General features: G+C 35.8%; 2 protein-coding genes across 2 annotated transcripts; both read left to right on the top strand.

Moving 5' to 3' along the window:
- Positions 1–643: 643 nt before the first annotated feature.
- Positions 644–10,902, top strand: LOC134841102 (trafficking protein particle complex subunit 2-like protein). The gene is made up of 3 exons (XM_063856882.1): positions 644–884; positions 5,484–5,582; positions 10,633–10,902. The coding sequence occupies exons 1-3, from the start codon at positions 675–677 to the stop codon at positions 10,888–10,890; spliced, it is 567 nt and encodes a 188-aa protein (XP_063712952.1). The 5' UTR covers positions 644–674; the 3' UTR covers positions 10,891–10,902.
- Positions 10,903–11,544: 642 nt separating this feature from the next.
- Positions 11,545–23,368, top strand: LOC134841101 (calcium/calmodulin-dependent protein kinase kinase 2-like). Its single transcript, XM_063856881.1, has 4 exons — positions 11,545–11,792; positions 12,043–12,312; positions 21,841–22,202; positions 22,499–23,368. Exons 1-4 carry the CDS (start codon positions 11,553–11,555, stop codon positions 22,833–22,835), a joined length of 1,209 nt encoding a protein of 402 aa, XP_063712951.1. The 5' UTR covers positions 11,545–11,552; the 3' UTR covers positions 22,836–23,368.
- The last annotated feature ends 16 nt before the right edge of the window (positions 23,369–23,384 follow it).

Here is a 23,384-nt window from a genome sequence, read left to right as displayed (position 1 = left end):
GAACAATTATTCGAATGGAAAGGAGTGGACTCTGAATGGAAGAGTGGACAACTCGAGTGTCCAAAGGGTTCATTCAGAGACTTTGATTCTAAAGACAAAACTTACTTCTGTTATTGAAACTAATTGGCCTTAAAACTTATTTAGTTATATTAGTTAATTCTCAAGCTGCTCATCTTTAACTTACTCCTCATACTCAAGTGCGTCGATATGTAAGTTCCAATTTAAATTTCTCGAGTGCATTTTATGATAATTATGTTGAGATAAGGCGAGTTTTAGGTTGATCCATCTGAAATGGATCAAAGTTCCACTGTCCAATAAAAAGTAACTAAGCGGATTGTTCCGACCCGGTTTTTAACGGCGTTCATGTATTTTGGGTATCCCGAGACCTAAGTATGGGGACGTTTTTATTTCTAGAGTGGGGGGGTATTTTGGTAGTGGCCTTTAAGCTGTAATGGGTTCCAGTCTCATGTCGCAAGCGAACCGAATTGGCTCCGACCGTTCTTGAGGCGGAAAAACACAAGAGATAGTGTCCCTGACTCTTGAGCCAATGGTTATAGGGCCTATTTTTCTTAAGCCTCATATGTGACTAAAGTAGGCGACTGTTACATGAATACGCGGTTGTCTATATACAGACTGTTTTCCTGAAAGAATGGTAATAAATTTTTTTCAGAAAGATGGCCGTTTGTGTGGCTGTTTTGGCGAGGCAAAATTATCCTCTTTACATGCGAACAATTCCTAACGAAAACACTTTAAAATTCCATTTCATAGTTCACTCCTCTTTGGATGTCATTGAAGAGCGAATGGTAGCTGTCTCACGCAGTGCGACCGAAGCTTCCAATCGAGAAACATATCTGGGATATCTTCTGACGATTCAGGATTTCAACGTAAGTGATTCGCTCTTTCTAAAGTTAGTTTTGACATTTGGCCGATAGTTTTTTCAATGGCTGACGAGTAAAAAGTGATAGCCTTAATTTGATTTAACAACTATTTAAAGTGCGATTGAGAATTTTTTCTGTCAATGTTGAGGGAAGATAGATTTAAGACTAGTTTGATGACCGTACAAAAAGTCGGCGGTGTGTCTCGGTCATCAACAGAAGACATGCCATAATAATGATATCCGGTAGCTGCTTTCGAAAAAATTTTCGCTGAATTTTAAAGATATCACCTTAGAAGTTTTGATAGATTAACTTTTGTGCAACTGCTTTACCGAAAAAGTGAAAAGTTTCATTTCCGAGCGCTATAAACTACAATTCTCGTTAAGATTTTTCAACAGTGAACCTGAATAAACTAAGTAAAACTAATGAAAGTGCAGAATGATACTGCACTAAGTGGTATTGTGTATCGTAATCGAGGATTCTAAATCTCTTCGGAATTTTTCTTTTTTGTTAATGGAATTGCCAAATCGATCTTTATACTTGCGAAGCAAAGTGCATTAGTACGAGCTTTCTTTTTTTCCAACCTAAGTCGCAAATAAAAGTGCTGCTTTTGGTGGAACTTTAAAATCCTTAGGCTGCGGTAGCATTATAATATCATATGTACTTTGACATTTGATTAGTAAAAAGTTAAGAAAGTAGATGCATTTTTAATTCATCAAATGAACCGATAAAAGTTATTTGTTTCAAACAGCAGTACAATGATAAAAAGCTCGATTTCAGAAATTTTCCCACTTAATGTATCTCGTAAATTTTTCAACTGCATAATGTATACAGAATTTGGCTTCATGCTTTCCAATTTATTGCATGCAAATTTGTGTCTTTTTGTATTTGGTGCTACTTTGCTGCATTGAATTGGCAATTATTAGCATATGTAGCTGCGTTATTGGTGGCTACATTTTGGGGATTTCATGCATTCGTGGCTGAGTGTTCAGTGCGTGAGACTCAATTTTGCTAGGTCGCAGAATCGAGTCCGACACGAGCCGATTTTTTGCTAATTCGGGATTTATTTCTTCTTATTTCACATGATAGAGCTGCTTCTTGGTCGTGTTCTCGGTAGTGTTTGCGAAACTCAGCTAGCCTCTGTGTTAAATGAACACATTACTGATTGTGTCTCTACTTTACTGATTGTATTTCTACTTCTACCAATATTGTGGTCGTTTTGTTCTTGTAACTACTCTTTTTTCCACTCGGCCCTTCCCGTCCGGCCTCTAAAAAGATAAAAACAAGAGAACCAGGAGGGAGGGACCGTAAATGCGTGTAAGGGATAATAATAATAGCAAGTGAAACATAGCAATCGAGCTACTTGGCAGAGTTCCACCAATAATATCAGCTAATGAACACAAACTTGATCGGAAAACCAGATATGCGCCAGCACAACTCAGAGCGGGGTATTCAACCCACCTTAATAGTTACCCCCATAGATGGAATAACAATATACTTGACGTCTACCCAAGTTGTTAGACAGGACCACACACCTCTAATCTGTTTAATTGGCGGGTACACTCTACATCACTTACCATCGATAGCCTATGGCAGAATCCCGAAGAAGCTGCCAAAACTCTGCAGCTTATCACATAACGCTAAGCAACGGGAATTTTTCTCGGTTCTCCCTCTAAATAAAAACTGCCCGCTTGAACCGGGCATGGAGTTTCACTCGGTTCTACGCGCGCCGAAAATCTTTGCCCCAGAACGGGCATCATTAACGACAAACAAACCTCCCTCTTGAGTTTGCTATACAGAGAGGAGGCACCGACACCAGCACAGACGCTTTCACTGGAAAAGGTAGGTCCCCTTCTATGTCGGTTTTACCGCTAGAGACCCTGGGGAACTGCAGTGAAAGATTATAAAAGACGACGACCCACGAAAATTCCCTAACTCTCTCTCTCTCTCTATCTCTCAAACAGAATCGATCTCTCTAATTCAATCAGAAGTTCGGAACGGAAATCGGTGTAGTTACAACAACAATAATAGTGGTAGTAGTATAGGTTAATACGAGCTTGAGGGCAATGTCAAAGTTTTTTCATCCCTCAGTTTTCAAGTAGCATGAGTTTTTCAGTGGGTTGCAGTTTCTACATGTGTACAACACTTGCCACGAACAAGAGAGGTTTTATATAGGTCTGTGATTCTTCTTTTGCTGGCAAAAACATCTGTCTATTGGCGCCTTTGTACCATTTTCCTTAACTTTGGAGCTCGGGTCCAGAATAGTTCGGTGCATTTTTTTATACTCTGTTGAGGGACGTTGAACTCCATTTGTTGCCGTGTGATTCCTTCTATTTAAACCTTTCTACTATTGATTTTGCTTACCCTTGTGATAAGCAATGGTATTTTTTACAATTGGGCAATACTTTTTTCCGTGAACAACTTGGTTCGCAGGATGACCTAAATTGGGGTCATCTTCACTTAAATAGCCTTAATCTTTAACGTCTAAATAAGTGCAGTTCGAGAGCAGAAAACCTTTTTCAGAAGTAAATAAAGTCGCACCAAATTGTTGTCGGATAATTGTGTTATATCAATTAGCTATTCATTAAATTGCTGTACCTCATTTCAATTTAAGTATCAATAAAATTTCAAATCTCCACAAATTTTTCTGACAAAATTTTTTCGGGGAGGACCTTGGTCTAACAAAGTTTTCTCTGCTTAGTCACCACTTGATAAAGATGCCGAAGGCTAATATGTTTTTCGACAGTTTTTTTATTCTCGATGAACGTCTGAAATTATTGAATGATGCTTTCGGCACAAGCGAAAGCAGGTGTACCTGTGATCGGGAACGACTTTTTTTTCTCGTAAACAATTTTTCTTACAAATCTGTAAAAAATACGTGCAGTTATTTACCTGACTAGGAAGACAAGCTCAATTTCTTGAAAACTCAAATAAAGCTATCGACGTCATTTCAGCTCATTAAACTTGCGAGCGCAAAATACTTGTAATCGGTAACAAAACTTTTTCCCGTTAACAACTTTTCTTACAGGTTAGTCGGCAAGTAACACTGTAAGAAATTGCGAAGTTGCTTTATTACTTAATCCTAGCTTCTTGTTTAGCCTAAAGGGAAACGTGGTTGCCTTTTTACCCCGAGGTGTGGTATTCGAGTCCCGACTGGACTTTTCAGTATGTATGAAAATGAGCAAAAAAAACCGGAATTGTCGGATTTTTGTTTGTCTGCTTATCTTTTGTCGGCTTCGTAGCAAATTTAGGAAATTATCGTGTTCTGTCAGCAATTTCCATCTTAGATGCAAGTGTTTTTGATTTACTTAGATGCAAGTGTTTTTGATTTACTTATGTAATTTGTACAATTAAAAGCCCGGAATTTGTATATTTTTCTGTTTTTTTTTCTGCTTAATAGTTTTATTCGTCCTAAATTTTATTCGGTTAAGAAATCTCTTTTTGTGTTGCTTGGAGGTCAAAATTATTTCTCATGCTTATTTGCTGCCAGAGAGACAGGTGGTTGAAGCTTAATTTGAATTTCCACGAAATTTTGTTAATGATGGTTTAGGTTTATCGGAGATAATATAAACTTTTTTTCGATTTATCTGCCTCTCGGTAGAGTATCCCCAATGCTTTTTTTTACCATGTTTTGAAAATCATTGCAGATTAATGCTCAAATCTTTGCTGAGGTAATTTCAATGAAGTATTACTGATGCTTTTTACACAAGCAAAGCTTTTGTTATAGTATGAACTCTTTTTTTCCCAACCTAAGTCGCAAATATTGTTGCGACAAAATGTGTTCATTTTGATCAATAACCAGTTATTAAGTACAGCCAATGCTAAGGATACTAATACAGACTATTATATTACAAATAACACATTAGCTTCAAGGTGTCATGGATCTGTAGCGTAGAGGTATGGAAGGCGACCAGCAGCAAAATGAGAGGTTCGAACCGTGACAGGGTCGTATGTTTTAAATGAACTTTTTCTATACTAAATAAAATACGGTGTCCGCTCTATAAATTGAGGCATGTTAGTTGATAAATTTCTTTTTCCAAATTGACTGGTACTGCTAATGCGTCATAATTGGCTTGCATCACCTAGCAATTATGTACGCTTATAATTGGCGTGCATCACAAGAAGTTTTGTAGACTCAAAGTTTTACTCATTCAGTTTTTCCCAGTAGCGTTATTGGTCTTAATTTTGCGTGCATATGCGAAGTGCAACTTCGCCTCTGTGTTCAACTTTGTTTTACAATTTTACAATTTATTGTTTTTTGTTGAGATTTGATTTTCTTAAGTTGATTTACTTAGTTTCAGCTGTTGTTTATGATAGGATTCCAAAATTTTATCCATGAGCTTTTTCGAAATATCTTTTGATAATTTTTTCGTGGTCCGAAACATTCTGTGCTTTTCTTTTTTTTTGATGAGAAAACTTGAAAAAAAAAGAGTTTCTCTTACTTATGTTATGTTAATTATTTTTAACCCTTTGTGGAGTACTGCTGATTAAGTGCTAATTTATCATGGACTGGTAAAAGACCCAAGGATACATAGTTGTCGGCAATGAAAAATTTGTGTTTTTTTGGCTGCAATGGATCTCAGCGGGATTTCAGCATATTGTGTTTAGGTTTATGGTTATGTAACAAATTGTCAAGTGAAGTTTGTCATTCTCATGGATTCGTCAAATCTGTCTATCAAAGACCACGACATTCTTTCTATGTTCAAGGTATGATGTTTTGTGCGTTCTTGAGTAAAAGCGTACGACTTGAATTTTTACTTTTTTAGGTAGACTGTTTATCTAGTTTCCACAAAATTCTTATTTTGATTTTGTGAAAGTCTGAATTTGACTGAAGCTAACTCGGCCCATGTGCAATACATTCATTTTAAAAACAGTCCTAAAATCTTTATATACAGTCCAATATATGCGCTTCGAGTGCTATAGCGTGAACGAATCGTATAATGTTGATATCGGTCGATTTATCGGCTGCTTCTCAAGATCTCGATTTAACACTTGAGTTCGTCCAAATTGCTAGTGTGTTCAGCTATGCTGTTGTAAGCGCCAGAGGGCGGTATCCTCCATTCTACTTAGTAATTACATCTTGAGGGAGTTTGGCTGTGCCGCCTGAACAGTTGAATAACTGGGAGACCGTACTATTGGCATGTGTGCCTATTAACATGCCTAATTACTCTTGCGATTAGCAAGCGCTATCAAACCGGAATATACTTTTTTGGGTCGCTAACTAGTTTTACAGAATCACTTGAATCATTTAACCTTTGGCTTGTATGAAATCAAAAGTGAGACGTTCATTCGCGGTCTTTGTTTGTGTGCTTTTTTTGCCGGCTTCGTTGCCGCAGCACCAAATCTACCTAAAGTTTGGGCATTTTTACTCAAATAAAAAACATTCAGCGTATTCCGGTTTTGGGCAACTTAGTGATTTCCAAAAAGTTTTGCTTATATTTTTGATTTTTTTTATGCTGTTCATTAAAAATTTTTGAACAGGAGTATTCTGTGTATTTGGTGCAGTGCTCGAAATGACAAATCTCAGAATTTCGATTCCAGTCGGGACCTGTTTTTTTTGTGGGAACGGTGAAATTTTCTAATATTTTGAGCTTTGGTGTCTGCTAATTTTTGTCTGCTTATGTCCCGAAGAAAGATTTGTTTCTTTTTTAGCGTTTTGAAAGCTCTTTTTAAAGTTTCTAATGGTGCAAGTATTTTTCTTCCACTAATTTTTCCACTCCGTTTCGCCTCTGTGTTAAAATTGAACACTCGTGTCTCAAATCTATTATATATTTAAATGCGGGCTTCACTATCTCGCCATGTTTAAGCTTTTTCAACGTATTATTTTTGCATGTTTAAGCTATATCGTATATTGCAATGGTTAAGAATTTTTTTCGATTTTCCTATTTTATTTTAGTTGTTATTTTACCGAGCTTAAATTAAGCAGCCCAATATCGAAATAGGGTTTGCGAATTTGGCCTCCAGTTTTGAATAATCGAATCATTTTAGTTAAGGAGATAAGACGATTTTTGAGGTTTTTTTCAAAAATTTTCATCAATTTCAAATAACAAAGTTGTTTACAAAACTTAAATTTCCCAACCCTGTAGTGGGTGCTGTCAGAGTACTCTAAGGAGTTACAAATCTTGCCTCCAAATATGACTGTTCAAATCCTTGTAGTTTTCGAGATATGACGTTTTTTGTGATTTTTTCAAAAATTTTCAGAAAACTCATTTTAATTTTTTTTTTGCAAAATCTGAAATTCCCAACCCTGTAGTTGGGTCCTTTCTGAGTAATCTTAGAGATTGCGAATCTTGCCTCCAAATATGACTGCTCAATTCTTTGTACTTTTCGAGATATGACGGTTTTTGTGATTTTTTCAGAAAACTTAAATTTTTTTTAAGTTCTGAAATTCCCAGCCCTGTAGTTGGGTACTGTCAGAGTACTATCAAGGATCGCGAATCTTGCCTCCAAATATGACTGCTCAAATCCTTGTAGTTTTTGAGCTATTATGTTTTTTGTGATTTTTTAAAAATTTTCAGAAAATATTAAATAATTATTTCTCAAAATTTGAAATTCCCAACCTTGTAGTTGGGTGCTATCAGAGTACTCTAAGGAGTTACAAATTACAAATGTTGTCTCCAAATCTGACTGTTCAAATCCTTGTAGTTTTCGAGATATGACGTTTTTTGTGATTTTTTCAAAAAAATTTCAGAAACTTATATTAATTTTTTTTCTGAAAAATCTGAAATTTTCAACCCTGTAGATGGGTGCTGTCAGAGTAATCTCAAATATTGCGAACATTGCCTCCAAACATGACTTCTCATTCTTTGAAGTTTTCGAGATGTGACGCTTCTTGTGATTTTTTCAAAGTTTTCAGAAAACTTATATTAATTCTTTTTTCGCAATTTCTGAAATTCCCAACGCTATAGTTCGGTGTTGTCAGGGTACTGTAAAGAGTTGCAAATCTTGCCACATGCGACTGCTAAACGCGACTGCTCAAATGCTTTTAGTTTCCGAGATGTGACGTTTTTTGGTTTTTTTAAAATTTCTCAAAGAACTTATCTAAAAAGAAATTCAAAAAATGTGAAACTACTAACTTGATGAAGATACAATCTTATTCTCAGCGTACACCCAGGCGTCTCAAATCTTGCCTCTTAATATGAATGCTCAACTTCTTTTAGTTGCCGAGATAAGACGTTTTTTTTTTCTTTTTTTTCTGGAAACTTAGTTTTAAAAAAATTCACTAAGTTTTGGATTCCTAACCCTATAGTAGGGTGCTCTTAGGGACTCTCAGTGGTTGCAAATCTGGCCTCCAAATTTCCGCAGAGGCCCATTAACTTTTCGAAATGACGCTTTTAAAATGGGAATTTAAAAAAATTAAAAGTTCGAAATTACCAACCCTGTAATTGGGTGCAGTCAGAGTACACTAAAAGTTTGCAGATGTTGTTTCCAATATATGCGGTTTTTCATGAGTTGTCGAAAAATTTCGAAGCACCGAAGGTGCGTTAAACGCTAGTTATAATTATTTGCAGCTAATTACTTTTTCCGTGAATAACTTTGTTCACAGGATGACTGAAACTCGTGGGCTTCTCCAGATCTGTACTTAATCATTCAACGTGCATGTTTTGGCCTTTTCTGATTTCTGGATACCCGTTGTATTCGAAGTTTGTTTGGTACGCCGTTTTTAGTTTTAGCGAATCTGAATTCAGTTTGCTGTTTTTTAATTTCAATTTTTTTTTTTAGTTTTTTGACTTGAAAGGTTACGGTTTAGTGATTGTAGTTCGTCGCTGATAAGCAAACGATTAATTTTTTCATCTGTATGTTTCGAAAAAGGAGGTTTTCTAAGAAAGCACTTTTCCGGCTCAACGACAACTTCTAAAGAATTTTCGCCTTGTGACCGCTTCTTAAGTTTTACTAGATGCTGTTTTATCGTTCAATTGTCTTGCATGTTTTTCCTGAATTGATCTTTGATTAAAACATAACAAGACTGCTCGAATCAGGGCAAAGCCCTGAATGTTCCGACTGCCTTTTCAGGTTTATCGAGCAGCAGTTACATAAAAAAAACTAAATGAAATAAAAAAAAGAAATTTTTTTAAATGAAATCATCGCCCCAGACGCCATATAAAGTACAAAAGGATAGATTTCGCTTCTTGTTACAAATCAATTATGGCAAATAAGCTTCTTTTAACCAATTTGGAACAATTTCCGCTTACGCGTTAATAGCGCGAAATATATCGCGCGTTAATTGTCCCAAATTGGTCAAAATGGCAATCTTTAAACCCCCATAACTTTACGAAAAACGGTCACAGTTGAAATATCTTTTCAAATTTGAGCTCAGGACAACAATACCTTTAGAATAGTATTAAAAAATTCCGTCAAAAATGGCTAGTTAAAAAGTCGAAATTTGTCTGAAGAAAAAAAAACCCACCCCGAGCACAAATATTCCGTCACTTTCGTTTCGAAAGTCGGAACAACAAGACAAAGATATGAAAGCTTTGATCAATTTTTTCGAAAGGAAAACAAATCGGCTTTCGTCTCATATTCTGTCGGCTAGTTTGTCAGACTATGTTTGTGTTTATTGCAAGTGGTTCGAGGCTCTGCTTGACATCTGTGTTTCATTTTTTCCCGCTTTATTCAATTCAAAATGCTTCGTCTTATATTGTATCGAATGAGTCGTCTCTTATTGCATCATTTGACCACAAGCTGATGCATGGACGTGTAGTAGGCAGGGATGCGTAAAAATATATTGCGGTCACAATATATTGCAATATAATATATTACAATAATTGATTGTCAGCTTTCATACAATACAATAATTGATTGTCCTGTCAACAATATAGTGTAACAATATGATCAAAGCGTGCAAACACCGCAACTGCCAGTGATTGGCCGGAAGTGTTGCTGACGCAAATTGACTCATTTCAGCCATCACTTGGTTTCAGAACACAGCCATGCCTAAAGCCTTTGACTGCACTCCCCATACGAGCAAACAATTTTTTTCTCTATGCTAACAAGCGTTTTTGGGACATTTCTGTTGTAGATAAAATAATTACGCGTGGTTGATTTTTTTAATTCACAGTGTTACCCAAAAAATAAATTTTCTCAGAGGATCCGGCAATTAATTGCAATTATTGCAATAATTGATTGGCAGGGTAGAACCAATACAATATATTGGGTAACGGGTACACAATAGTATTGCAATATATTATTACGCATCCCTGGTAGTAGGACTTAAAAGCTTTCAAAAAATTCATTGTTCGAGCCAAGTATCATCGGCATAGTTGTTGTTGCGTACTTATGCGGCGTTCGTCTCATTTTCTGTCGGCTAGCTTGGCAAGATATGTTTTGTTGTATCTCATGTGGTCCGATTCTCCACTTTGCCTGTGTTTGGAAAAGCGTTTGTGACGAAAAGGTTTTGAGCTGCAAGAAAGTGATAGATTTTTCTTTGGAAGAAAAATGTTTAAGAATCAGTGATTGTTTTCTTTTATTCATTTGAGCTCGTCGTCATTTTTGAACTGTTGGTTGGCTTAATTAAATCCATGTTAAAACATCTAAGCCGTTGAAAAAAGATACGGTTTGAGAACTATTCTCTCTGTAAATGTCAGTGACACTAGTGCTCTGTATGGAGTCTGTGCAGCGAGTGTTCATACCAATCAAAGCGAAGTGATTGTTGTGTTAAAAGGGATTAGGAAGCGAATTAAGGAATACAAGAAGGCATATTCTCCTACCCTATTGTGTTGCTTCTGTCATTGTTGCTGTTGTTTTTTGTTAAATTTAGAAGCTACACAACGCATACGGCGAGGCAGTGTCAAATCCATTCTACAATAATGGGGAAACAATAAAGTCTGCAGCGTTTGAGAAAGTAGTCGGCAATTTTATGCTCTCTCATCACCATCAGTACGTTACAGCACCAAGTGACGTCAACAACCACCCAGCATACCCATCGCAAACAAACAACACAACAGCAGCAGCCCATTTGCATCAACAGAATCAAGTACCTAGCAGTTCTCCCGCCACCGTCATAGCTCAGCCTTAGACTTTTTCAAATTATTCCTCAGTTTTTATGAATTAAATTGCTGTTTTGAGCCATTGTACAAATTGAAAACGAAAATTGCATTGATTGTTATATGAATATATATGTTACTTAATATGGTTTAATGTGCATTTGGAATCAACCTATTTACATTTTTGCCATCATGTGCATTTTTCCAATTAAGAAATACTAATCATGTTTCACTAATCAATCAGCTTGTTTTTCAGAAACTAATGACTATTAACTGTAACCAATAAAACAAAATGCCAATGCAGACAGACACTAACCCAACACCTCACACTTACATCGGCCAATATTTATAAAATTTAAATTTATTCCGTGTGCTTCTTATTATTCCTACGATGGGACTATAAATTATCCAGTTCATGATCAATCCTGCTCCTAGAAATGCTAATTCACTTCAAAAACCAGAAACTCAGGACAAATTAGCTATACAAATCATTAATCAAAAACGGGGAAAATATTTGAAGAAAAGGGATCAAATTTATCTTCAAAAGCAAAAGTGAAAATCATTAAAGACGTATCTCTTTCCTTATTATGCGCGGCGCTTCTCACGTCAAAGAGGAAGCGCGCAAATTTGCTCGCCTGGCATTCCTGTTGACAAAAGCGAATTCATAGCTGCCGTTCAATCCGAAGCAGAAATAATGGCAAAAAACCACGATGGAAGTACCCAACAGCAAGACTCAGATCACTACGACGGATATGCGACTGAACTTCGAGACAACTTCGTGTTGTCGGAAAACTTGGGCCGAGGCTCATTTGGTCTGGTGAAATTGTGTATATCAAAAGACAACGAGAAAGAGTATGCCGTAAAAATTGTATCCAAGAGGGCTTTGCAGAAGAAGGCGGGATTCTCGCGGCGCTTTCCAAGAAATGCTGGGCCTGTAAGTCAGATTACTAAACCAACTTGGTTTGCTTAGTTTGTCGATCGCCGATATTTAGTTATTGACTGTTCTATCTTAGCAAGGATTGCTCACGCGAGGGATCAAATTGAATGTCTTGGAAGTTTTTTGAAATTGTTTTGACAATAAATTATGTAATTATGACGAAAACATTCATAAACATATTGTGGTTCAAAAGTTTTGAATTTTTGGAAAAATTTCTTAAAATAAGGATGTGATTTTTAAATTTAAGGTGCGAACTCCGTTGGATCAAGTATACGCTGAGATATCCATCTTGAAGAAGCTGGACCACCCACACATTGTGAAGTTGTTCGAAGTGTACGATGACGAGAACTCGGACGACCTCTGCATGGTATTCGAGTTCCTTCCCGGAGGCCCCATCGCACCCGAGTTCCCCACGGACGAAGTGCTGAGCGAAGAAAAGGCCAAAAAGTATTTTGTTCACACCTTCTTGGCCATGGAGTACCTGCACCACCAGAATATCATTCACAGAGACATCAAGGTATGTGTGTGCTTGATCGATGTGTACGCTGTTGTTGTTGTTGTTGCTCTCTTTTAGCCTCCGATTGAATTGGAGAGCTGATTATTTCGAAATGGAGGGATAATAGGGGGTCTGCAAGTACGTTTGGTCATTGTTGTGATGTCGCAATTAGAGTTTTGCGCAATTAGACTTTTTAAGCTCACTTTAAATTCATTTGCTAAAATGAAGGCCTCTCCAATAACAGAAGTACAAATGGCGTGTAAAAACGTGAGTGGTTTAAGTTAAATTTTCCGAATTCCCAGCGGAATAAAAAAATTAAATACCGACCCAGTTTTCTCTACTTGAGTTAGTTTTATTTTAAAAGTGTCAATCATAAAAGACCGATGTAGAAGGTGGACCAGTGACTATTACGCCATTATTGTCAGTTGTTTTAGAGCTAGATATATCTTTCCAAAGAGATGCTGCTGTGTGTTGTTGGCGTGTGAATTTTTGTTACCTTTGATGTATTACCAGCGATCTTGTATTAACCATTTTTCAGTGTTTTTGGTTCAAAAATCAAATGAACTAAAACTGAGTCTCATGTGATTAAGCATAATCCTGGAGTTAAATTGAAAGGTCAAGTTAATACAAGGGTAGATAGCGAGATCCGCTAATTTTGCCCTTGAAACTTCACCTACAATGGTTCTTTACATATTGATGTCCAATTTTAAGCTATGATCCCGATGGTGCCAAAATGTTACCTTTAAGCTTTTAACAATTTGAACTAAATGGAATCAATGATTTTTTAATAAACTAATTAGAACGTATAGTTTCCACGTATCTCTAAAGGATCACACAGTAGCAAACGTTTTACAATTATCTATCTGTACTATATTTAAATGCTAGTGACAGCTATCTCCCATGTTTAAGCTTAAAAATTTTGCATGTTTAACGAAAGAATTTTTTCATGTTTAAGCTATATCATATATTGCAATGCTTCAGATTTTTCATTTCGTTTTCCGCAAGGTCATTACTTTTTCAATGATTTTTTTTCGAGGCCTGTCTCAATACCTGCTTTTCAAATTAATTTGATTGTGTCTGTCTACCCGTCTTCTAATTTTAATTTGGTTTCGACGATTTAGTTCAAAATAGTACTACTGTGAAACGGTTGCCTCCAATCTCTCTGTATCTTTATCTGGATTTTCTATCTTTTTTTCTATCTTATTTTTTGCAATTTTTTCTATCTTTTTTTTTATCATTTTTTCTATATATTTTTTTATTTTTCCTTGCCCTGTAGTTGGGTGCTGTCAGGGTACTCTCAAGAGTTGCGAATCTCGCCTCCAAATATGACTGCTCATTTCCTTGTAGTTTTTGAGATATGACGTTTTTTGTTATTTTTCAAAAAGTTTTCAGAAAAGTTAACGAATTTTTTTCTTCATATCTTGAATTTCCCAACCCTGTAATTGGGTGCTGTCAGAGTACTCTCAGGATTTGCGAATCTTGCCTCCAAATATGACTGCTCATTTCCTTGTAGTTTTTGAGATATGACGTTTCTTGTGATTTTTCAAAAAGTTTTCAGAAAAGTTACGATTTTTTATTTTTTTCTTCAAATCTTGAATTTCCCAACCCTGTAGGTGGGGGCTATCAGATTACTCTCAGGTATTGCGAACCTCGCCTCCAATTTTAACTGCTCAAATCCTTATAGTTTTCGAGATATGATGATTTCTTTTCTATGAGTTTTCAATTAACTTAGGTTTCGAAAAATTCTCAAAATTTGAATACCCCAACCCTGTAATTGGCTTCTGACAGGGTAATTCCAGGAGTTGTACATCTTGCCTCCAAATATGACTACTCAAATATTTCTACTTTTCGAGACTTGATTTTTTCGAGATGAGGGAAAATAGGAATTTAAAAAAATCATAAATCATAAAATATCAAATTATCAGCCATGTAATTGGGTGCTGTCAGAGTACACTAAAAGCCTGCAGATGTGGTTTCCAATGTGTGCAGTTTTCATGAAATGTGAAAAATGCGAAGCACCCTTGGTGCGTTACACGATAGTTCTATTGAAAAGCATGGTAGCTCTACCGGAAGAATAATTTTCCACTATTCACTTTTCGACTTTGAATCCGAAATTATGTAATCCGAAACAATGTTCCGAGTAGTCTCGTTAAATGGAAAAAGAGCAAACTCAAAATTTGTTTGATTTAAGTGTAACTACATCAGCCGAAAATAAAGAAACCATACTGAGTGTTGTGTTTAACATTCAGTTAAAAATGGCTCGTCAAGTTACTTCACAATAACGAAGCTTAAAATTGAGACACCAATGAGGATTATTTATAGTAGAAATTGTTGAAATTTGAAATAGAAAAGATAATTTTACCCACATATAGCAGAAAATAATAAACTTGAGCTGACAGTTTCTACATCCAAATTAATTTAGAGCACTGGTCTCTGTCTCATTGTTATTTGGTAATTTTTGTTGCGATTTACAAGTACACATGCCCCTAACAGATAGTTGATTGTTGTGATTTTATTAAACCTGATAATTGAGCACAGAAGTATGTTTACAGCTTGCTGAATACGCAAAAATATTTAGACTAGTTTAATTGTTCATCAGGGAATCGAAAACGGCGGAAATTGCCAATCTATACTATATTTAAATGCGAGTGACAGCTATCTCCCATGCTTAAGCATAATAATTTTGCATGTTCAACGAATGAATTTTTTCATGTTTAAGCTATAGCATATATTGCAATGCTTAAGAAAATTTTTCATTTAGTTTTTCGCAAGGTCATTAATTTTTCAGTATTTTTTGCAAGGCCAAATTAAGTCTGTCTGTCTGTATACCTGCTTTTTAAATTAATTTGATTATGTCTGTCTACCCGTCGCCTAATTTTTTAACTTTCATCTATTATCTATCTATCTATTATATATTTAAATGCGGGCTTCACTATCTCGCCATGTTTAAGCTTTTTCAACGTATTATTTTTGCATGTGTTGCAACCCCCAGGGTACTCTGAGAGGGGTTGCGAATCTTGCCTCAACTTCTCACTTCTCAAATTCTTGTAGTTTTCGAGATATGCCGTTTTTTATGATTTTTTCAAAAACTTAGATTTTAAAAAAATCCAAAAAGTAGAAGATCTCAATCCTGTTGTTGGATATTGTAAAGGTACTCTCTGGGGTTGCGAATCTTGCCTTTGATTATGGCTGCTCAAATCGTTGTGGTTTTCCAGATATGACCTTTTTTGTGATTTTTTCAAAAAAATTTTCATGAAAATTAATTTAATTTTTTTTGAAAGTTCGAAATTCTTAACCTGTAGTTGGAGGGGGGGGGGGGGGCTGTCAGAGTAATCTCAGGGGTCGCAATATTGGCCTCCAATTAAGAATGCCCAAATCATTTTTGTATAAGAGATACGACGAATTTTGTGATTTTTTGAAATTTTCGGAAAACTTAAATTACAAAATAGTTTAAGTTTATTAAAGTGAAATTCCCAACCCTGTAGTTGTTTTTTCAATGATTGCGAATATTGCCATCAATGAATTTTATTTTCTCAACATTGTAGTTGGGTACTGTAAGAGTATTCTCAGAAGTAGCAAATCTTGCGTCCAAATGCGACTGCTCAATTGCTTTCAGTTTCCCAGATGTGACGTTTTTTAATACATTTTATACTTAGATATAAAAATGTCACAAATTTTTATGGTTTTTTCAAAGTTTGATTTAAGAAATCGAATGAAATTTTTTTTAAAATTTGAAGTTACTCTCAAGAGTTGCAAATCTTGCTTTCAAATGCGACTGCTCAATTGCTTTCAGTTTCCCAGATGTGACGTTTTTTAGTTCATTTTAAATTTTTCGAAGAACTTGCATAAAACTTACAAAATTTTATGGTTCTTCAAAATTTGTATAAAAAACTTGAATAAAAAACATTGCAAAATTTTTAATTACGAACCCTGTAATTGGGTGCTGTCAGAGTACACTCAAAGAAAAGTTTTTTTTTTGAGTTTTTGAAAATTCGAAGCACCGGAGGTGCGGTACACGCTAGTTTAAATTTAAAAAGGTAACATAACTCTCGTGAAAAACTGCAAATTGGTTTAAGGATTTTAGCAGACCGGTTTTTAGCGGACCGGTTTTTTTGCAGACTCAGAGCAATTATAAAGTGTGATAGCTAACTTCAAACGCGGCATTGGCTATTAGCGACCGCTTGCCTCGCTGCGCTTCAATTCAACACGAGTTTTATTGTGCGCGTAAATCTTTGTTTTGCCTCTAATTTAGATTGTTGCGTTTTTGAAGTTGATAGTTTTGCTGACAAATCGTGAGATAATTGACTTAGTTGGTGAAGCTTGGCTCCAGGCTGAGCGTCTTTTTGAGTCTGTCAATCAATCATCCATCACTTTATTACGACCAATCTTTTAGCATAAAAAGTGAAAAATGAGTCTTTTAGGAGCCCAACGTAATAAAGTGGTGGATGCTTGATTGACAGACCCAAAAAGACACTCAGTCTGGGGCCAAGCTTCCCCAGTCAAATCAATAATTTCACGATTTGTCAAAAAAACTTTCAACTTCAAAAACAACGGTCTAAATTAGCGGCAAAACTCGTGTTGAATTGAAGCGGAGCAAGCCGTCTCCAATGCGGCGGTTGAAGTTAGCTATTGCACTTTATAATTATTCTGAGTCTGCTAAAAAAAAACGGTCTGCTAAAATCCTTGGACCAATTCGCAGTATTTGACGAGAGTTATGTTGCCTTTTTAAATTTAAATTGACAATTTCCGACGTTTTCGATTCCCCAATGAACACAAACCAGTCTAATTATTTTTGCGTATTCAGCAAGCTTCTAGCCAACTAAGTAAGTTTTCTTGAGCTAACTGTATCAGGACATCCACTTTTTTTCTTCGAATTTCGAAAGAGATTTTTCCAAAAACAAGTTAGTACTTTTTGTGTTTACTTGCGTTCATTGACACTTTTCCAACTGTTTGTTGGATTTCTTGGTTTAAACTATTTACAAAAACCTAGCTTTTAAGAGTCGATGAACGCAGTAACATAGGTCGTGATGATTTTTTTAGACTTGAAAATTAAGCCTTGAATTTGTTCAGGCTCAAATATACTTATTCGCGGTTTGACTATTGGTTTCGTTTTAATTTCAGTTCATTTCCTTTGTTAAAATGAAGGCAAACTCCACCACCGAAAAGCAGAAATGTGAAGGTTTCGAATATTTGAAATTTGAATTACTTTACCAGCTACATATACAACGCCAAAAGCAATATATTATGCCTGGAGGGAGATCCTAAAGAGCAGTACTGCTCATCGAGTAGGATATCCTGGAGAGTAAAGAGAAGACAGCCAGCATCAACTCAACAAACAAAATAAATTAAGGGCTGAAATTAAAAAACAGTTTATAGAGGTCTTGATTGTCTTTTATGTAAATTTGAAAAAACTGTTTATGGAGTCTCAAACAACTAACTTCTGACATTTCATGTTTATTAACAGGTATCAAGTCATTTTGCTTTAAATAGTTAAACGCCTGCTTAATTCTAACTGTAAGCGATCTCTGTTTAGCGGTAGTAGAAAATTTTGGCACTTTAATTAAGCCTTTCGCTTTACTCTTGGTACATGGTCCACTTTTTTTGGAGTAAATTTGAGACAGAAAACCATTTTTTCTGTCCGATCGCAATTCCATAAACAAGTACTTAAACATCTCAAAAAAGTATAAATCAAAAACAGTAAGCAATTTGTTTTTGTCCATAATTTCTTTAATTGATTCATATCTACGTTTGAAAAAAATTGCTCTCAAGATTATTTTTTGTAGTTTCATTATCTCGGTAAGGTGAGATTGGGATGTATTGCCGTATATTAAAATTCCATAAGTGATTGTAGGATTTACATATGCTTTGTAGAAGCGAAGCATCTGCTGTTTGGAAAAAACATACCTAGCTTTCCAGACAATGCCACAAAATTTAGTTAACTTTTTGCACACATGTTCAATTTGAAAGTAAGTTTCTTATCAACAAAAATGCCTAAATATTTACGCACATTTGTAATTTAAACTGTAGTACCAAAAGCAAAGTAATCTTTTGAAAAGTTTTTACCAAATATCATTATTTGAGTTTTACCAGGATTGACACAAAGTCCATTCGTTTTGAACCATCTATCCACTTTATTTAACGAACTATCAAAGCTATCGCAACAATTTTTTTCTGCATTGCATATTGTAGTATCATCAGCAAATAGAACAACCTCAGATCCTTCAGCAATTTTCCGAAGATCATTAATATATATTAAAAACAAAAACGGACCTAAAACTGACCCTTGTGGTACTCCACATGACATAGAGCGACTAGAAGATATTTTATCATCAGTTTGAACAAATTGAAACCGGTTTGCAAAGTAATTTTTCAGAAGACAAAAAATCCGGCCTCTAAAGCCGTATTTTTCCAATTTTGCCACAAGAAGATCATGATTTATGGTAACAAATGCTTTTTTGAGATCAACAAGGCATGATTGACCAACCAATTTTTTGTCCCATCCCTCTCTAATAAGTTCGGTGAATTCGATTAATGCGTCCACGCATGACTTTTTCTTTTGAAATCCAAATTGTTTCTCATAAAGAATCTTCTGCTTGTTAGCAAAGTTATACAATCTATTGAATATTATCCTTTCGAAAATTTTGCTGAGTGAACTGAGTAAACTGATAGGCCTATAATTTTCCAAAGATTCTTTTAAACCTCCCTTGAAAAGGGGAATAACTTTTGCCACTTTTAAGCCTTGAGGAAAATAACCACTCTCAACACATTGGTTGAAAAGGCTGCAAATTCTTACAGAAATTACAGGGAGCGATACTCTTATAATTTTGTTATTTATGCCATCATGACCATTTGAACCTTCATTTTTCAACATATAAATGGCATTTTCAATTTCCTTGTGGGTAATTTCATAAAAAACCATTGATTTTTTGATGCGATCTACATAACCCAACGCTTGTTTGTAATCAAATTCAGGGTTTCTCAGTTTCTCGCCAATTGAGGCAAAAAATTCATTAAAAACATCAGCAGCAAAAAAACTCGTGTTTTTGGAGTTTCCTTTGCAAAATTCATCAAAGGCCTGGAACAGCGTTTTCGACTTTCTACCATTTCCAACTTTTTTGTCGTAATTAACTCTTTTTTCATTTCTTATTACCTTGGTTGCTAAATTTCTAGCTTGAGAATATTTCAGTTTATCCAATTCAGTAGGTTTTTGTACCCACTTACTGAAAAGCCGATCGCGGTTTTTGAGGATCTTTTTGGTTGAATCGGTAACCCATGACTGTTTTTGTGATTTCGTTTTTTCTAAGGGAGCAAAACGATCAACTGATGAAACTATGGATTCAACTAACAGACAAAATTTCTCATTGGGATCACTAAGCTTATAAAATTTTGACAATTTGTTTTCTAAGAGGAACAAATATTTATAAATATTATCGTCACGGTAAAGATTTTTAAGATTTCTATAGCAGTAATCTTGCTTTTCTTGCGGATCAACATTCACGTAACCTGATATAATTACGGGAAAATGATCAGAAATAGTTGAATCTAGTGTTTTTACGTTGGCGTCGAAATTAGCAATTAAATGATCAATACATTTACTCGATGTTGGAGTAATGCGAGTTGGATCTCTATTCAAAATATGAGCACCACAGCTTTTAATTAGATTAATATAAGATTTGGAAATTGGCTTGCAATCTAAAGTGTCGATATTAAAATCTCCACAAACAAGAAAATTAGTTTTCAAAGCATTTAAGTACAGAAGGTAATTCTCAAAGTGATCCAAAAAAAACCTCATTTTTGCTCTGTGGGGGTTTATAGACAACGGAAATATTAGTCTTGACTGATTTATACACGATAGATATGTTGATGCATTCGAAATTAACCTCTACACTGTTTAACTGAAAATTCACATCGTCGCGCACATAAAACGCACACCCCCCACCTCGTTGATATTTCCGGTGTTTAGAAATTAAGGGATGGTAGCCATCAAGATGATAGAGATTCAGATAATCGTTATCACACAGCCAGGTTTCGCATAGCGCAATAATCAAAGGTTTTTGTTCTAACTGATTAATATCTATAACGAGTTGGTCATGATGGCATCTGAGGGACCTTATATTTGAAAAATACAAAAAACTGTCTTAAGTCGCCCATATGACGTTCTTCTACATTTCTCTCCATTTCAAAAAAATAAGACTTTTGTCAAGTTGATTGAATTTATTTGTTAGCTTCTTCTGTTACTGTTTTTTCTATATTGAGCGCTTGATTCATTTTCAATATTTAATTTTTTCGAGGCCTGATTATCAAGATTCAATATTGCTGGCGATAAATTCCTCTCTGACCATCTCCTCGAAATACCAGGAGTTGAATTGGTATTTAGTTGAGCACCAGTATGGCGCCCAGTAATGAAGGTATTTTGAACTGCTTGAGGATAGTTGTGAGGTCTTGGCCGGTTTTGACTGATCTGTTTTTTGGCTGCAGTTTTAGCTAGTTGTTCCACGCCAGCACGACTATTTACACTTTGGGAATAAAATGAGCCATTTGGTCGTTGGCAAAAAACTTTCACTTGGCAGTTATGTGTCGTTGTAATAAGATTCATGTTATCGCATTTCCTTTTAATTTCCATATCTGATTTCGGCAACCGTTCATTTATGAATAAACTTTTTCCCAGAACGCCCTTCTGCCCAGATAACATACGCCTCCCTCCGAAAATCTCATCTTTGTCCGAAAAATAGACAAATTTCAAAATGATTGGAACATTCTTACCAGAATCCTTGCGCGTCGGAAGAAGATGACATGCCTTGATAGCTCCCGGTGATAATACATAGCCACCAAAGTAATGGTAAACTAGGTTGCACATGTCAGAAATCAGGTTGGGGGAGTATGGGTTGATATCAAAATTTGAAACAATTAAGCAATCTTTGCTCGAATATCTTTCCTGAAAATTTACTCGCTTTTCGAGATCAAAAACATTGTTTTTTAAGTCAATTATTTCCTGGGTTCTTTCATTTAATACATTTTCAAGAGAGTCAACTCTTGCCAAAAGGCTAGTGATAATAGGAATCATTAATTTAGGGTCAATAATGGAATCTGGGGGAAGATTTTTCAATAAATCAACGTAATTTTTTGGATTATTTTCGGCCATTTTGATGGTGAAGGTCAAATATTTCAAGCAATAAATCCGAATCAAAAAGCGCAACAATAAGAGCAACTAATCTCTAGCATTCATTTCTCTTTTCTGATATGGAATTTAATTTTCAGATTTTCCAGCGGAATATAAATTTTACCTAGTAATCCAATTTGCTCAATCATAAATTGTTCAGAAATTCAAAGTGCTTTAACGGCATCGATTTTTTTCAAAATTAAGTCAGTTTTTTCTGTTTACTTGCGTTCATTGACTCTTTTCCAACTGTCTATTGGCTTCGTTGGTTTGAACTTAAAAAGACCTAATTTTTCTAAATTAATTTGAGGCTAAGATTTACAAATTCTCTTCTCTGAGATTTCTGGGAAACGAATGTTTTTCAATATTTGATCGTATCAAATCTATTTCAGCCAGAAAACATCCTTGTTGATGCTGAAGACAATGCTAAACTAGCCGACCTCGGAGAGTCCATTGAACTACACGGAGACGACGATATAGTCAAGGGAACGAAAGGAACCCCTGGATTCCTAGCTCCAGAGCTGGTCGATCTGGACTCAACGGACGAAGCGAGAGGTATGCCAGTGGATATCTGGGCACTAGGCGTGACTTTGTATGGATGTGTATTTGGAGACATACCTTTCACAGGGGAAACGAGGATGGAATTGTATGAGAATATAGCGAAGCAGCCCTTGATCATTCCGAAACGACCTCCAGTTTCGGATGAATGCAGAGATATGATTGCACGCCTTCTAGAAAAAGACCCCAAATTAAGGTAACAGCTCATTAAAGCTTTAAGAGGGTGAGTAGAATTCATAAGGGGGCATATTTTAGTTTCCGACTACCTTGGTTACCAGCCATTTTTGGATGGCTGATAAATAATTTTGTCAACTGATAGTTCGAGATAACCTAACTGTTCATCTTGCTTCTGTAAAAAATCCGAGCATGACTTTCCATTTAACCGCAGTTTCTATTGGGGGGAAATGAGTTGAGTTGTTTAATGCCATGATTTACCCTTAGAGCTACCATTCCTACTAGTAAGCGCAATATTCCGTTCAAATTCATTTATAGAATCACGGGAAACCAAATTCGGGAACACCCCTGGCTGATGTCGTACGAGGGAACGATCCCAGCTCACAAGACCAATCGAGGAGCTGTGGTGAGTATCTCGTCGGCCGACATAGAGAACTCAGTCAGCAAAGTGAACACCGCGAACATCATCACCATTGCCAAAATCAAGTCGATGCTGATGAGAAAGAGGTCGAGTAGGTTCTCCAATCTGGTGCCCCCAGGGGGAAGTGGAACTGGGAGTCCATTGAGTCAAATGATGAGTTCGGTCAACTCGCAACAACTTACTGCAAGTACTGCCGACGCCGAATCCAATATTCAAACTAGCACTTCTATGTGACCCAAAATTGATTGATCAAAGTCGAGTTTGAGTTGCCGGGTTAAAATTGTTTGCGACTCGAAACAGTCTAATTCTGATTAGAAGTGTCGCAAACGTCTTACAAATTTCAAATGGCTTGAAACCGGTAACTTGTCATTCTGGGATCCCTTCGGTTGTGTGTAACATACTCTGCGAGAAGATGAGGATAAACTGTAGTTTTCATTGTTGTGCCTATGCTTTGTAAATACGATATTCGTTTGCGCTGGCTTTTTCGTTTTTTTACTAAAGATCCTTACTAGCTAGTCAAGTCTTACTTACTAGTTACTTAACTGCAAAAATCTAAGCTCAGTAGTATTTAAATGCTCAACAATGGTGCAATAATTCATTCAAAAGAGCTCCAAACAACAAGAGTCCTTTTTTTACTCAAAATAACTTGATATCAGAAATGTGCATTCTTTGAATATTTCGGCAATTTTAAAAGAACCATATAGTTTTAGTTTAGTCTCTTCACTATTTGTACATTTTGATACTTTGGAAGTATTGTGACATGGAAAAATCCATATACAAATT

The sequence above is a fragment of the Symsagittifera roscoffensis genome, chromosome 3, assembly GCF_963678635.1.
Source record: "Symsagittifera roscoffensis chromosome 3, txSymRosc1.1, whole genome shotgun sequence".
NCBI lineage: Eukaryota > Metazoa > Xenacoelomorpha > Acoela > Convolutidae > Symsagittifera > Symsagittifera roscoffensis.
Note: the sequence above shows the minus strand (reverse complement) of the source record. Positions and strands in the feature narration are given on the sequence as shown.

Excerpts from the sequence above, each read along its gene's own strand:
- LOC134841102 (XM_063856882.1), top strand. The coding sequence starts at position 675 with ATGGCCGTTTGTGTGGCTGTTTTGGCGAGGCAAAATTATCCTCTTTAC. Across the intron at positions 885-5,483 it reads TGACGATTCAGGATTTCAAC|GTTTATGGTTATGTAACAAA; the intron begins GTAAGTGATTCG and ends TATTGTGTTTAG. Across the intron at positions 5,583-10,632 it reads ACATTCTTTCTATGTTCAAG|AAGCTACACAACGCATACGG; the intron begins GTATGATGTTTT and ends TGTTAAATTTAG.
- LOC134841101 (XM_063856881.1), top strand. The coding sequence starts at position 11,553 with ATGGCAAAAAACCACGATGGAAGTACCCAACAGCAAGACTCAGATCAC. Across the intron at positions 12,313-21,840 it reads TCATTCACAGAGACATCAAG|CCAGAAAACATCCTTGTTGA; the intron begins GTATGTGTGTGC and ends AATCTATTTCAG. Across the intron at positions 22,203-22,498 it reads GAAAAAGACCCCAAATTAAG|AATCACGGGAAACCAAATTC; the intron begins GTAACAGCTCAT and ends ATTCATTTATAG.